The sequence below is a fragment of the Megalopta genalis genome, chromosome 10 (genome assembly GCF_051020955.1).
Source record: "Megalopta genalis isolate 19385.01 chromosome 10, iyMegGena1_principal, whole genome shotgun sequence".
Classification (NCBI taxonomy): domain Eukaryota; kingdom Metazoa; phylum Arthropoda; class Insecta; order Hymenoptera; family Halictidae; genus Megalopta; species Megalopta genalis.
This window is the reverse complement of record NC_135022.1, coordinates 13,960,116-13,975,458: the sequence shown is the minus strand read 5'-3', so window position 1 is coordinate 13,975,458 and position 15,343 is coordinate 13,960,116. Positions and strand designations below refer to the sequence as shown.

The window sequence follows — 15,343 nt, the reverse complement described above, 5'->3', positions numbered from 1 at the left end:
AACTTGTTTGTAACAATATATAGTAGTCCACAAAATTAAAGTAACTATTATACATGTAAGTATCCTCTGTGCACGGTGTTCCTTGAGTTTTGTAGAGTACCATATTCATTGTATTTTATACATTGTACAGGATACGTTGAAATTGATAGAATCGCCGAAACACAAACGCTGATAGCGAGCCTGCCGATGAAATGACTTCTTCGATTTATGTTTCAACGAAAACTCGACAATAACGTCCACGATCCAATTATCATTTTTATAGCACACTCGTCCATTTCCTTGTACGATACATACATACGTGCGGAATGATGTTGTGGAAGAAGTGACACCGTACGAACGCTCACAAGCAAAACGACGAGTATGCGACAAAAAATGGTCCTTTCGTTTTCCCGACTCTTTCCAATTACAGGTTACACGATTTTGATTCTTCTCTTACCTAGTTCTTTCACTGTAATAGGTTGATAGTTTTCCGGTTGATGCGAGGACTGGATTAATCTTGCTTGACTGCCCGTACTTCCCGCTGAAATGGTTGAAGTGGTGCTCAAAGTCAAATGATTCGGAGTGCGGCCCAAATTTGCCTTCTTCTCACCTAAAAAAGCTTGCGAGTCTTCCTCTCCCTCGGACTTTGTTCCTGAATCCATCTCCACCTTCACCTCCCCTGTATTGGAAAGCGAACACCTGCGAGTTAGTATGAAGGAGCACAGGTGTCTTGGATCAGTTGCTCAACGATAACACAGCGGTACGCTTGTGTCGCATCGCTGGGCTGCGTATCTTCGCGCGAGACAACAATATTTTGCACCAATTGTAAGACATAGATTATTTCTACACCGTTTAAAACCGAACAATTTGTTCGTCTTAGCGATCATGGTAGAAACGATAGAAATATGTAACTCCATTTAAAAAATATCGACGACCTTGAAGCCTTGAAAAATAGCCTTCGAACCGTACGATTTGTTTATGTAGTATTTCTGAGTACCATTGACAATAACGATATTGTTTTATAACATAACTAGTGAGACACCCTGTATACGTATATTTATGTCACATATACGCTCTAAATAAAGCATTTAGTGATACATAGTTTCTTGTTAATAATGAAATTATCACAAAATTTTCGCGTTTTTTTCGCTTTCGACTACATACCGTGCATGTTGTTCTCTTAATTCAAATATGGAATCTGTTTTAAATAACATCGAGAAATTAAGCTAACATTTTTTCTAGGGAATTCAGTTTTCTAAAATGGCAGTTCGAAGAAGAGGCTCAAAGATAATGAAACGACGAATGGAATTTTATGACTTTAATAATAACTCTGTCTGCTGGCTAAAATGAGAAAGTATAATAGAAGAAATATCTGCTTTCTAAAAATACTATATTCGCATTATAGTATTCTCGCAATAACTGTTCAAAAAAAGTCCACGATATCCGACCTGGAATCAATGAAGCATTAAACACACTCGACGACTAAGTTTGCCAGTGCTCGGGTGTTGATAAGACTCAGAATCATGCAAGCGAAGCAAAACATTGCAACTTATTTCATTTCTGATTATTTTGTACGAAACCGGAACAATCGTATTCGTCTCGTTTTACTGATTAAAATAACACCAAACACGACACGATTGCGGTTATAATTACTTGAATACATAGTCTCTAAGTCTGAAAATTAAAAGTATTGTTTATAGAAACTTAGAAAGTGCGAGGTGATGTATTATATTTTTCAGTTACGCTTTCAACTTCTGTATGTTGCTTAGTGTTGATATCTGTTATATTACTCGAGTTATGATTTTTTAAAGGAACGAATGCTCTAAACTTTCATTCAGTATAGCTAAAAATGTTTAAATCCAGGATCGAAGAAGTTCTGGAACTTTTTCACAAACCACACTGGAATTTATTGCATGTAGTTCGAGAATGTATACGAGAAAAAAGTTCTCGTATTATAACTCGATGATTAAAAGTATTAGCTCGACTGAAATCAATGTTTGAAAATAAAAGTTTTTTTTATAAATTTGGCACATAATAATTCGGCGTTCTATTTATTTTATAAGAACCTTTTCAACAAATGTTCTAAGATAATTTGTTCCTGTGGAACAAATATAATATATATATGTATCTGTTCTACGAGAACGTTTATTGGAAAAGCTCCCAAGAGCTAATAACTCTTTTCGAAGAAGTTATACGAGAATAGCATTCTTTTCGCAACGAAAGCTACCTGTTCATCTCGAAATAATGAGAAAACAATAAAAATCCGAAGACGTGCGTTCAACAGACAGAGGATTTCATGAATTCGCAGAAAAACCAAACAGAACAGGTTAAATACAGTGCTGTAAAGATATTAAACAAAAACAACGTCGCTGCACTAATTTCTACTGTACGAAATGATCAACAGAAAAAGTTTATTTTCATCTCATTTTTCGCACAATTAATGTAGGAAACCGTTCAGAAACTTCTCATTGTCTACTGTGTTTTGTAATCGGTACAGATAATATTAACCTCTTGTCGCACCGTTTACATCACAGATACTAATGATTACTTTTTCGATTCTAATCAGTTCTTGGAAGAAAGAGAAAAGTAACCTTAACATTGTCTGTATGCGTCTGCTCTTAAATGAACGCATGAATATTGATGATGGCAAAAGAATAGAATTTTTCTTTCCGAATTCAATGAACGGTAATCATTCATACTCGGAAGGTTATTACCGGAAATCCCTATTATTAGGGAAATCAAGGGGTTAATCCCGCAGAAAGGTACATAATCTACATACAGTGGGGCACAATTGAATTTACACGAAATTCGTACGCTTCACAGGACTCAGCCCCATTCTTTTCTCACTACAGTGCTTCGAGCTCAGTGGGGTCTTATCTCAGTAGATAAGGATACCCAATGACTACAGTGAAAAGAAAGGAGATAGACATACATCGTTTCGGATGTTGGCGTTATGGAATTTTGGTGGATACCAAGGGGAAGGCGAGTTTTCCTTGGCTCGCAAGATTGGTTGAACTTGAATCACGTGTCGGAAGAATAATAGAACACGAGAGAAAAGCCACTATCGCGGAACATCTATTTTAATCATAACATTGTTGTTATGCGTCGAACTGGTATTAACCCTTTGACATACCGTCTTCGTCGCAGTTACTGTAATTAGACATTTTTCGATTGCAATAATTTCTTAGAAGGGAAAGAAAATTGATGCTTATCGCGTGCCTAAATTTACTCGAATGCTTGAATATTGATGACAAGAGATTCGAATTTTATTCCAATTTCAAAGGACAGAATATAACATCTATACTGAATTGGTTATTGTCAGAAATTTTCATGACGCGTCGGACACGTCAAAATACGTCAAGGGGCTAATATTTATAGATGGAGAATAAATGAATGAGATGAAGACAGTTTTTATACTTTATACTTTGATCAGGAGAAAACGCATTTGATTGATGGAACGGATTACAATGGCCTTTGTACCATGCGCAGGTTGCGGAGCTAATTGAAAGTTGAGCCAGTGTTCGCACCAATGGCAACGTATGTATATGAAGATTCTGTTGGCGCGAGAGAGGGGAGTATTCGGCAACGATATGGTTGCGAGGAGACACCGCGCGGTTGCGAGCAGAGCAGTCACGAAACATCACTACGCATGGAGTGGGGGTAGGCAACACATGCGCGGGAGTCTCGCACATCGGCGCGGGACGTCGACCGGGCGAACGTTGCAATTCTGACCTACGATCGGACAGAGGTTCTACGTCGCTTTTGTAGTCTCTGTTCACCATTTTGCGAATTAATTTCGCTTTCTGCAGATAAAATTAACCCTTTGACAGATCGAAATTAATCATTTTTTATTAAAATTTTTAGTGCAATATTTAAGAATAGTAAGAAACAAATGTCATAAACGTAAGCTCAAAAATGCTTTATTAAGAAATTGTGTGAAAAATACGAAATAACAATAGACTGATTTTCGTTCCATGTAGAAATATGTTAGTGATATTTCTCTTATCTGTATTTATTTATCCAAACTACGCTTACTAACTCGTTCCACTTTTCATGTATTTACCGCTGTATTTTAAAAAATAGGCGACGTTTTGAAAAATAAATAACATATACAGACAAATGTTCCTAATCAATCCGTTGTTATTTCGTATTTTTCTTATAATTTCTTTGATAAAGCATTTTTTAGCCTATGTTAGTACGACTTTTTTTTTCTTATTTTCGCTGGTAAAATATAAATATGCTGATACCATTTGGTACACCCTGTATAATAATGTATACTCGGATTAAGAAAATTCGATCATTTTCTATTAAAATGTCTTCATAATTTCAGCAACTTTAAGACAAGAAATGTGAAACCGGTCATTTTTGACCGGCTAGTTGGGTTAAGCGTTAATCTTCAATAATTATTTATAAAGTGTCATCAGATTCTTAAATTTGATATGAATCTGAGTAAAGATAATTACAGATAAATGACTTGTTCGTTGCAAACGAATGAATTTGGAGTGTGAGAATGGTGAATATGATACATAAGAGGATTAATTTTTAGTATAAAACACTTGTATTACTAACCATCGGCCTAATGATAGCAATGATTGTCATTCTTACCGGACGTATCGCTTATGGTCTTGCTTCGAAAACGGAAGATGGTTTGCTGTTGGCTCGCCGGTTCTTCCGTCTCCCTGTCCTCGGAACTTTCGTGCTCCACAACTTGTTTCGACTGACTATACTTTCGTCTAACGTTATGTGCGGTAGACAATGGTTGCGGCTTGGCCGCCTTCTTGATCATCGGTGTTTGATGCGCGACCGTTTGGTGTACTGCCCCGTTGTTGTTGTTGTTGTTGGCGATGTTGTTATTGTTGCTGTTACCATTCTGTCCTTGGCTCACCGATTGTTTCTCGAACTTCTCCACGTGTCCGGTCGACATTCGCGGCGAGATCGTCATCGGCGATTGGCTCAGATTTGGTTTCGTCGACGGTATGCTCATGTTCCGTACCGATTCTCGAATGATCTGCCGAATCGTCCTCAGGAAGGCGTTGCGGAACTCCGTCGTGCTGGTGTGAACACAAACAAGCAGAAATCTATTATTCTTTAAAGAAATAAACAGTCACTTGATTCTTCAAAATACTGTTCATTATCTTCAGGACAGACTTATCGCTTGACTGTGGATTTTTATGCAAAATAAATATTGTCCGTGCCATAATCGTAAGAAACAGGTTATTTTATAGAGGTAAATATCCTCTCTTAGTTATTGTAATAAGTAGTACGTAACAGGAAGATTTTGTAAAATTCTTCCAATGTGACTTTATAGCTTTTTTTATTTGACCTAGCAATTTTTGTCGAAAATGCATAAAATCCGCGGACTACTTATAGCAAATCAAACATTTTCGTCGCAGAAAGTTGCAATGTTACTTGATGCTAATAAACTCGTAAAGCTCGCTTGAAATATCGCATTTGAATCTTTACCATACACTTAGGCTCTACGGCAACCCAATGAAATTTTTTTCTAAAGCAAATCACTTTCCACATCCATCTTTTTCATCTACGTGCAAATTATAATGCGAAGAAAAGCGCTATTAAACCTTGTTTTAGAATGTCTAAGAAATATTCTGTAATGAATAATATTAATTAATGAAAAATATTCTGTAATAATAAATAATTTAAACGTGACAGCCGTTTGAAGCCGTTGATTTGCATTATACCCCTTGTGCGCACTACAGATTTTTCATGCGGTTTAAACAGTAAAGATTAAACTAATAAAATAATATATCGTATACATAATATATCGATATAACGACATATATATATATATATATATATATATATATATATATATATATATATAATATATCGACAATAATTTTATCGTATACAACAATTGATCGTGTCTAAAAGATTACGCAGCTGCACCACCTTTAAAAATCAACGCCTGTAACATGTGTACAATACTGCGGAGAAAGAAAACTGCGTTCAAAAGAGCTGTGTTTAAACGATACGAGAGCTCGTGTGAACAATAGCGTTCGACAACGGCTGTTTATTAGATACCTGTTAGAGAGCACGTATACTTTTTCCGATCTTCTCTGTAATTGACTTCTTAAATGGATCAACTCCCACAGGAAATGGGACTCCATGTCCTTTGCAGAGCTGGCCCGCACTTGCACTTCCGTCACAGGAATCAGCACTTGATAGCGAATGATTTCTACTTCGCTGGAATTCGCTTTCGTCGAGACACCCTGTGTATGGCATAGAACAATGATCGTGTTAATTTATCGGCAAGATAAATAGCCAACCAAACAACCGTCAAATAAGGACAATGTAGAACACAAAACTTACCATGAGCTTCTTCTTTTGCCTCAGCCTCTCCTTGCACAAGAAGACGACGGCAGATTTAAAAACAAAGCACATCGCGTGCAATTCGAGGCCTTTCTTGATCTTTCCAAGGAAATCGGAAATGTTGAGCCACTCGACGCCTCCGTAGTAGAGTAGGTCCCCAGGACTTAGGTCGATTGGCTGTTAAAGTCATAGTATTTTTAGTGATTCCGTCGACACGAAACAGCACAACACTTGAACTCAATGACACCAGCACAGCGTCGATGCAGCTCTTTCGTTCCACCTCTATTTGGTATCGTGAATAAGCCGATGACGGTCTGGTGTCGTTCACGTATTGTGCTGTTAGATAGGCGAGTCATACTGATCTACTGTATTAATACTATTTTAATAATAACATATTGATATACTATGTATAGGGTAGTCCACCAAAAGGTAGCTATATAATTTGTTTCGGTTGCGATGATGTAAGACATATTTTGCATGCAGTCTCATGTGGAAATGTAGCTCGTATTCAACTTTAATTTTCGGAGTAAAAGGTCACTCGAAGATCATGTATCATTGAGATTTGCGAATGCGTTCGAAAGACGGCTACAGTATGCAAGGGAAAATATACAAGTATGTATGATATAAGTGACCCACGTTTTAACACTAGAACTACAGAGCACTAAAGTGACTAGTTTGTATTACCTTATAGGAGCAACAAGACTGTATTTTTATTCAGATTTTCTGCGTTTTTATAACATATACACCTAAATAGATAATAATTCGGTAATCCCCCACAGAAACAGCTTAATACACTCATTAATTGTGAAATTGGGAAATCTAATAGTTTTAGTGCTAACGTGTAGGTATCTAAGAGAACAGTGTTATCTTTTTCACGTTTTAATGTCCTCCTTTTTTTTCTTTGTATTACGAGTAGACTGGGGATTTTATGAGTTTGTGGCAAAACCGAGTTGCTCCTGCATCTTGCAAACAATGCAGGCAATGTTTGTTTTGTATAAAAGTCCGCAGTCTAATTATGAGTCCCATTAGATTACGTTACAGCGATGTATTAAACTCTAATCTGTCGACTGCGAAAATGCGGATTATTTTCTGTAAAGGTTAAGTTAAGTCGGTTAAGGGGATAAAAACTACCCCTCGTCTGAATTAAATGGCTGACATTCGACAGATCATAAAAAGAAAATGTTTTTCTGGCTTCAGAATTGTTCCAGATTTTTTACTTTGGCGCGTCATAGTTAAAATTTTTTTGAAGTTTTTAGCGTAAATAGGTATCTTCCGATGAAATCATTCTTTAAATTCTTCATTCCGTAAAGACACTACGCGATATTAAATATTCTGCAAAAGGTAAACAATGTGCATGATTAAAGAACAAAAATATAACTATGCTTTCTATGCAACATTTTACACAATATACATTTCCCTTTTATGACATATCGCCGCATCAGCCGTTTAGATCGGCTGAAAGGCTGTTTCGACCTCCTAAAGAAGTGGTAAACAATGGAAATCATTAAATAGACTTAAAACAAGTGTTTCACATTTCTGTTTCCCAAGAAACAAGCTGATGAAAAATAGTGCGAAATATTAGTTCCGGTCTAAGACAATCGAAACTTTGATACGATCGAAAAATGACCCGGCATCGTTGATGAACAAAAGAGAAATTCGTGTTCCCTTCGTTTACCTGTTTGCATGATTTCTGATGTTGTCTGAACAAATGATCGAAGATAGCTCCGTATTCTTCGTGAATTCTTTGCATCTCGTTTATGTGCTCCGCGACCTTCTCCATGCCCTTTAGCGCCTCTGTAATTAAAAAGCAAGTGATTGCAAGCGAGAAAAGGTGGCCCAAGTTCTTCGATGATATAATGAAATAAAATGTGCTAAAGCAGGAAGCTCACCGATTAAATGTTGATGTTCCTCGCTTCGTTCGTCGGTTAGATTCCGTAGCTGCTGCAGCAGCAGAGGATATTTCAGTATTCTTTGAATAGGCTTGATCAGATAGGATTCCAAAGTCGACGAGTGTTGTTGTCTTGGGTTTCTTGCCTGCAAGAACTCTTGTAAAGCTTGATTTCCCTCGTCTGCAACAAGCGGAGAACTTTGGCATCGAGAAGCTTCGGCGGAATTAAAGAAAGTGAATCCTCTAAGGGGTAGGTACTGCTAAGAAAACGACGCTACTCCGAGACACAGAACGAAGATCGAAAGAAAGATAGTTCCACTCACTTGGATGGAGAACTTTTTGCGCCTTTGAGTGGCTGGCGCAAAACGAGCTGTATAGCTTGAAGTGATTTACGTAATATAAGAAGGCACTTCCAATGGAAAACAGGACACCCTTTAAAAATCGGTACACTCGTCGTTACATTAGAACGAAGCGACGCAACGTACGTGCTAAGTATCTAAGTTTGCGTATACATATGTAACGCATTCAAATATATACATATGTCGTTGCATTTGTATCACGTACCTTAAATTGACTGGGATGATCAAAACTATTAAAATCAGCCTCCATCTCGATCGCGTGATCGAGATTCTGCAGAAACTGTCGTTGAAACGTAACGATTTCCTGAATGTTTCCAAACAACGCATTTATCTCTGCATTCGATAGGAAAGTCTCACGTTTAAGGGGCTCCAGGTAGTTCTCCAGCAAATTGTTTAAATTCTAAAAATATATATACGCCTATTAACACTAGCCCTGCCAAATCCGAGTCACTAACACGTGTTGCTTTAATCGCCATTTTTATTATAAAGTATGCTCGGATTACGAAATTTCTTAATTCTTTCTGTATCTATGTTCGAAAGAATTTGTATATAATTTTAGGATTAAAATACTTTTTACTTGAGATTTGTAGCACAATGACTTTTTTCGTGCATACAATAAATTTTATTCGTATCATCTATTAAGAAAAATGTGTTAAATAGCTGTTATAAATAAGTGCAATAAATTCCCGTTATCGAAAATTATTACAATTATGACATTACGTTTTGTCCAGTTTTCACTGAATTTTACTGGGATGTTTAGAATGAAGTAGAGTTAAAATACCAGCTGCGATGATAAATATTAACGTTCTAATCTCAGTTTCATTGATTGAATTATTTTGGTTTTGTAGGAATTATTGGGGTTGATTTTCGGTACTCGAAGTGTTAATTATAATTGATATTAGTGATCAATAATTGAGATCTTTTAATCATGTAGTTTGTAAACAATTTTCCTCACATTTTGCGATTAGTGGCTTCAACTTCACTAATAAATACGATTTTGTTATCTTTTTTACAAAAATTTCTCAAACAACTGTTTTTTTATATTATTATATTATATATATTTATTTATATTATTTTTTATTATATTTATTTATTAATATTTATTTATTGTGTTTCATTTATTAGGTTGTTTTTGAGTTTTTGAGTTTTAGGTATTTGAGTTACAGTGTTAACTGCCATGATCGAATTTCGACGTCCAAAGAACATCGATCGCGAGACACTCACCTTCACGTAAGTCCGTTCTGTCTCGATCAACTCTAGAATGACCTTTTTCAGTTTTTCTGCGTCGCTCAGCTGTCGGCTAGGCGTCATAGCCTGCGAATGAGAACTGACAACGCTTCCGGTAGGGCTGGACTTTCTAGTTTCGCCAGGCGATCGGCAAATTCCCGTCACTTGTTCGGCGGTTTTCAGCAAGTTTTCAATTTCAAACGAATTTGTGCGAGACGACGCTTGCTTGCCATTATCGGGATGAAGAGTCGACGTGCAGTCCTGCGCGATGCTCTCCTTACCTACGTTCACAAAATCACCGGTCCTCGTTAATCGGGTTCGTTTTAGAGACAGAACGTGCGTTTTGTTCGTTTTTAAACGATTCCTCCTCCCTTACATATTGGACATCGATAAACTGCGAATTTCTGTGCGAAATCAACATTACTTAAGTCAGTTGCAAATAACAGAAAACAAAATGTATTTCTTCTATCAATAATTTTTCTAAGTCGAAAATGACATAGCAATGTTCTTAAGTTTTTCGAAAAACTTTAAAAATTGTGTACTTCATTTGATAGCATAATTCTATAAAATTCGCAGTTTGATCATTAGTGTACATCGCAGCAAGCAGTGTTTGGATTCAACTTGAGTGATTTTGACAGGTGCATATTCTAATGTTGTTACTTGTGAATTGATGCATCAAGTTCGATCTTTTCAGTGTAATCGTACACCTTTCAATCGGTTACAATTATGATTATATAAATTTTGTTTAAATTGGGTCTTCTTTGGCTATATACAGTACGATGAAGAAAGATTAACATAAATGGAAAGATGAATATTATCAATTGAATAAGAGAGAGTGTAACGTATTCAACGAAATGACTTGTAAATCATAACGACTGTTTACTGCGAAGATACGAAGCATCCCTGGCATGACACTTGTTTTTAATCAAATACGCGTGCACAGTATACGTGGGCAGAATAATTATGCAAATAACGCCCACATGGGCCTACATCTATACTCTTGTTGACACGATATTGAAGCAAGAAGGAAGCAAAAATAGAGTATCACGAAAAATAAAAATAGATACGGATAATATTTACTTCTTAGGGCTTGTTTCACATCGATATCCACAAAATGCGCAAAATCTTTCTTTAATATGAAACATTTGAAAAGTGTATAATACATATGCATTCATGACCAAAAACGATGGAAAAATTTGAGGACATCGTCGCATTATCTTCGACTTTTCACAATTATCGGAAGAGAAAGAAGATATTTTCATTCAACTTTCTTCCAACTAACTCAGAGAATTTTTATTTGGCACAAAGGTCCGCAGTCCGACAGAAGTTTCAAATTCATCTGTTGCTCAATCTTTCGATTCAACACGTATTTCATTACAAATAATTACGAACACAAGTCAATTTAATTTGCGAACGGATGAATTTGATTTGCCAAAGGATTAGTTTCGCGTGCAAAACCTGTAGTCAGTTTTTTATGGTGCTCTTTCGAAGGTAGTGTTCGTGACAAGTGAAAAGTGTTCGAACGCGTGAAATTAGTTGATAAATACTTTTCGTCGAGCATTTGTGTGGACCACGATCGAACGAAGGAGGAAACGTCGTCGAACAGTAAATTGACTTGGATAAAGAAAGTTATAAAAAATTTCAGATAAGGATAGGCGACAAAGGGGTCAAGGGGCAGGGAGGGCGGGGGAGAGAAGGAAGAAGCCTTACTCCATCCAGGTGCTGGAACGATCAAACCGGAAATCATTTCCTCGCTAACCGGTGGATCGGAAGGCGGTGGTGGACAAACCAAACTCTCAATTATGTCATCCGTCACCCTCATTATACCCGTGAGATCCGGCGGTTCGGTTCGGGAAGACCTCATCATCATACACAGGCCAATCTCTTCTTGTAATACGCTTTCTAGATACATCATGTCTAGATCGCTTACAATGGCGCCATTGATCACCATGATCTCGTCACCTTTAATGATACCTAGAAGTAGCATAATAGCGTCCATCTTCAGACCGAAAGGTCAGGTCGGAGGGGGGAAACACGTGGCACAAAGTGGACGCGTGTTCGATTTACCGATGGCAAGCAATCTGCGCGAAAATCAATGTCCCTCAATGCCGTTCGAAATCGCAGGGTTACAACGCGTGTCGCAGGGAAAAGAAACTGTCGTCAAGGTCGTGTATTCTGGCGTTTATCCGACCTTCGTTTTCAAATTAGATCGGAGAAAAGGGTAAATGAAGAATGCCGGGAGCCGATCGACCAATACGCGCGTGCCTTCCACATCAAATTACATTGTTCGTGTTTTAATCTTGATTGACAGGGTATTCCTCGAGGCTGTTATGATTATTTCAAAGTCTCATTTCATAGGAAAGTCAAATTTTCTAGAGACATGATACTTCGTAAAAATGTAAATGTACCGTGGGTCAAAATGGACCCTGCATTCACTCTGCGTGGTATCATTTGAAAGTTGTATTACGGCAGACCTCGGGGCATACTTGTAATGATGTTGTTTGAAATATTATATCGAATATTGCTTACAAATTATGTTTTATTTTTATATCAAATAAAAGTTGCCGAGATCTGCATTACAGAAGCTATACACATGCTTTTTGCAGAAAATGATTCTACGGATCGTCCACAAGAATCGATGGATCTCTGGTGGATGAGCAAAAGAGTATTATTTTCATTCATGTAAAATTAATTGTTGTACAAAATCTGTACTATTATTTTTATTTTAAGCCGAATTTCGGTGAAAATAATAGAAGTCGTGGTCTCTAAAGGAAGAGGAGTGTTTCGAAATAGAATACCCATTTTGCAAGTCTAGTAGAACAAGCAATTTGCTGTCAACCCTTGCATCCAAAATCTAACATCTGATTTTATATGATTTACATTATTGTTTGCATTATATTGCATACGCAAATATTGATTATATTGCTTACTTTAACTGTGCTCCTCTGCACAACCAGTAACTCTGGTATACTCTTTTGCTCGTGCACCAAAGAAATAAAGATGTGTCACGCAGATATGAAAAAATTCCGTTACTGAAGGATTGAACGGTGGAAGAATCTGTTGTCGAGTGAATTCCCGAACGACAGCGACTTACCATTTTGCATGGCCACACTCTTGTCCTCCACTCTGCTAACATAACAACACAGTTCGTCCTGTCTGTCAGAATTTTCGATCAGCTCTGCCTCCACCGAGAAGCCCCACATCTGTTCGAGCGTGTTTCTTTGCAATTCCACCTGGTACAAAATTTTCGCGCACACTTCGACGATCTCGTGGGTATGCAACTGAAACAAGCATTACCGATATATCGAACTTTGTTGTTCATCGTCTCACAGCATGATGTAAGGAGGATATCTGACAGCATGATACAAGAATGATGTCTAACAGCATGATACAAGGATGATGTATGACAGCACGATACAAGGATGTCTAATAGCACGATACAAGGATGATGTATGACAGCATGATACAACGATGGTGTCCAACAACATAATAGAATCGGTGCTTACGTAAGTATCTATGGCGTCAGTCCTGTGAGGTACGAAGTAATTATGGTCTTCCATATCGCGTCGCTTTTTCACACGGACGAAATGCTCCATCGGGTTCAGGTTCTTCCTATTGCAAGCGCTTGCTAGGAATTCCTCTACCGTCATTGCATCGCGTAGTAGAACAGACACCAACTGAAAATCGGGACAAGTAATTTTCTATTCAGCAGTCTCTCTCTCTCTCTCTCTCTCTCTCTCTCTCTCTCTCTCTCGAAATTGACGGTATTAAGAATACTAGTGGACATGATTGCAGATTTACAGATATTTAATTATTTAATTATCTTCTTTAGTTCCTCATGTAAATACAGTAGAACCTCGATTACCCAGTTTGTGAATATCAGAATTTGTCATTCTACAAATACGTTCCACGATCAGTCAATCTAAGGCAACCCATGTGCAAAACGATTTACTATACAAATGAGATTTGACACTGTTTTATTATTCGAACACTCATGTCGCACTGCTTAGTTCGGATAATCGAGGTTCTACTGCAGTCGTTTATCGATGTTTGGAATTTAGTAATTTGTGTATGTCGCAATTCAATGTTTCTTGCAGCACATTGTACAGTAGCGTTAGACTGTATTAAGTGAAATGCCAATAAACGTTATCCTTCTTCTTGTAAAGTAAAAAAAGATGTTTCGAATCAAAATTAAAGTAATGATTTTTTTTATTAAACAGCTTGCAACAATTACTCCATTTTCAAGATGTTAACGATAGACTGCAGGACTGGAGGACAAAGCAGTCACAACACACACAAGATCGTTATTCTTAATTATCAAACTGCAAAGAGAAATTTTTATCTCTTCTTAATAAAACTGCAGATCTTTATGCAAATATTCATTTTCATACGTCATTTCACAAAAATTAAATTGACCTTTTCAATTATATTCGTGTTATATGAATGCCATTCAAATCATAAAACTTGTACCCACATGACAATGATATTAGGATCGGGTGACTAATTAGTGTCCCGTTGGTTTGTTTTCAGGCATAATTTACCGACCCTATATTTATCGAATATGACATATTATATTTTTTTAATTAAAAAATAAACAAAATAAAAAGTAAACAAAAACTTCACTGAAGAAAACAACATAAAATAATAAAAATAAAAGAGTGAACAAATTTGTTTATTCGAAAATAAATAAAATAAGAGAACATAAAGATATGTAACGTGTCCTGTTCTGTTCTAACATTACTTGTGTATGAATATAAAGTTAATTATGTCCGAAATCATACCAAAGGCACCGCAATTGATCACACCACAGTAACGCGAGCTTCACTAGCCTATAAATCATACGAAGATCACGGTAAATCAAAATTCTCCTCAATACCACGAATTAAACTAAATGTAGCCTTCAAAGTTTCTTTCGTCAACTAAAAGTTTGCTCCTTGTAAAAGGAAACTGAGAATGCTATTGGACCTCGTTAATTTACACATTCTCTTGCATTTTAAGCAGTCCACAACGTTGTTCACAAAAATGCGCGAATCGCAAGAGGCTTACTTGGTTTTCGGGCACGCATACTTTCACACTCTTCTCGTCGTCCCTGGAGGAGATTTGAAGGGATCGCCTGCTAGATCCACTGTTGGACCTCGAGAGCAACGGTGGTCTTCTTTTGGTCGCTCCTCGACCGGACAACAGATTGTTCAGCAACGAGCGGCTCCGCGCGCAGATAAAAGCGTGGAAAGACGATACCGTGAAGACGCCCAGCTTGTTCAACGTTTGCTTCGTGGCACGCGATACGTGCGTCAACAAGCTCTGCAAAGAGTAAGAAGTACGTTGAATCGCGGCAATCCTGGTCTCAGTATCGAAAGGCTGCCCCCTACTAATCTAGCGGAAAATGGCGCTTGTAAAACTTGCACGGGATTCTATTTGCGGGGTTCAAGTGATCGATACGGATGAGTCTTGGATGTTAATGGAGGATACACGGTCCCGGATATATCGGGACACCCGCGGACGGCCTGCACGCGATAATCTAGCCTGCATCGTTTACCGTTCTTTCTAATAAAATTCGATC

The 15,343-nt window shown here is 37.4% G+C and overlaps 1 protein-coding gene across 10 annotated transcripts in view; it reads right to left on the bottom strand.

Annotated features, from left to right (window-relative positions):
* Positions 1 to 15,343, bottom strand: part of sif (guanine nucleotide exchange factor still life) — a 64,371-nt gene that overhangs the window by 9,151 nt on the left and 39,877 nt on the right. For 8 of the 10 annotated variants that reach the window (XM_033470068.2, XM_033470066.2, XM_033470075.2 and 5 more), the window contains 13 exons: positions 14,830 to 15,084; positions 13,290 to 13,460; positions 12,878 to 13,064; positions 11,494 to 11,757; positions 9,781 to 10,064; positions 8,762 to 8,956; positions 8,521 to 8,629; positions 8,199 to 8,378; positions 7,985 to 8,103; positions 6,310 to 6,486; positions 6,022 to 6,209; positions 4,585 to 5,030; positions 437 to 658 (listed from right to left, as the gene is read on the bottom strand). In XM_033470068.2, the coding sequence (XP_033325959.1) occupies positions 437 to 658; positions 4,585 to 5,030; positions 6,022 to 6,209; positions 6,310 to 6,486; positions 7,985 to 8,103; positions 8,199 to 8,378; positions 8,521 to 8,629; positions 8,762 to 8,956; positions 9,781 to 10,064; positions 11,494 to 11,757; positions 12,878 to 13,064; positions 13,290 to 13,460; positions 14,830 to 15,084 (2,797 nt within the window). The remainder of the gene's footprint in view (positions 1 to 436; positions 659 to 4,584; positions 5,031 to 6,021; positions 6,210 to 6,309; positions 6,487 to 7,984; positions 8,104 to 8,198; positions 8,379 to 8,520; positions 8,630 to 8,761; positions 8,957 to 9,780; positions 10,065 to 11,493; positions 11,758 to 12,877; positions 13,065 to 13,289; positions 13,461 to 14,829; positions 15,085 to 15,343) is intronic. The other 2 variants (XM_033470076.2, XM_033470070.2) reach the window with 2 other exon arrangements.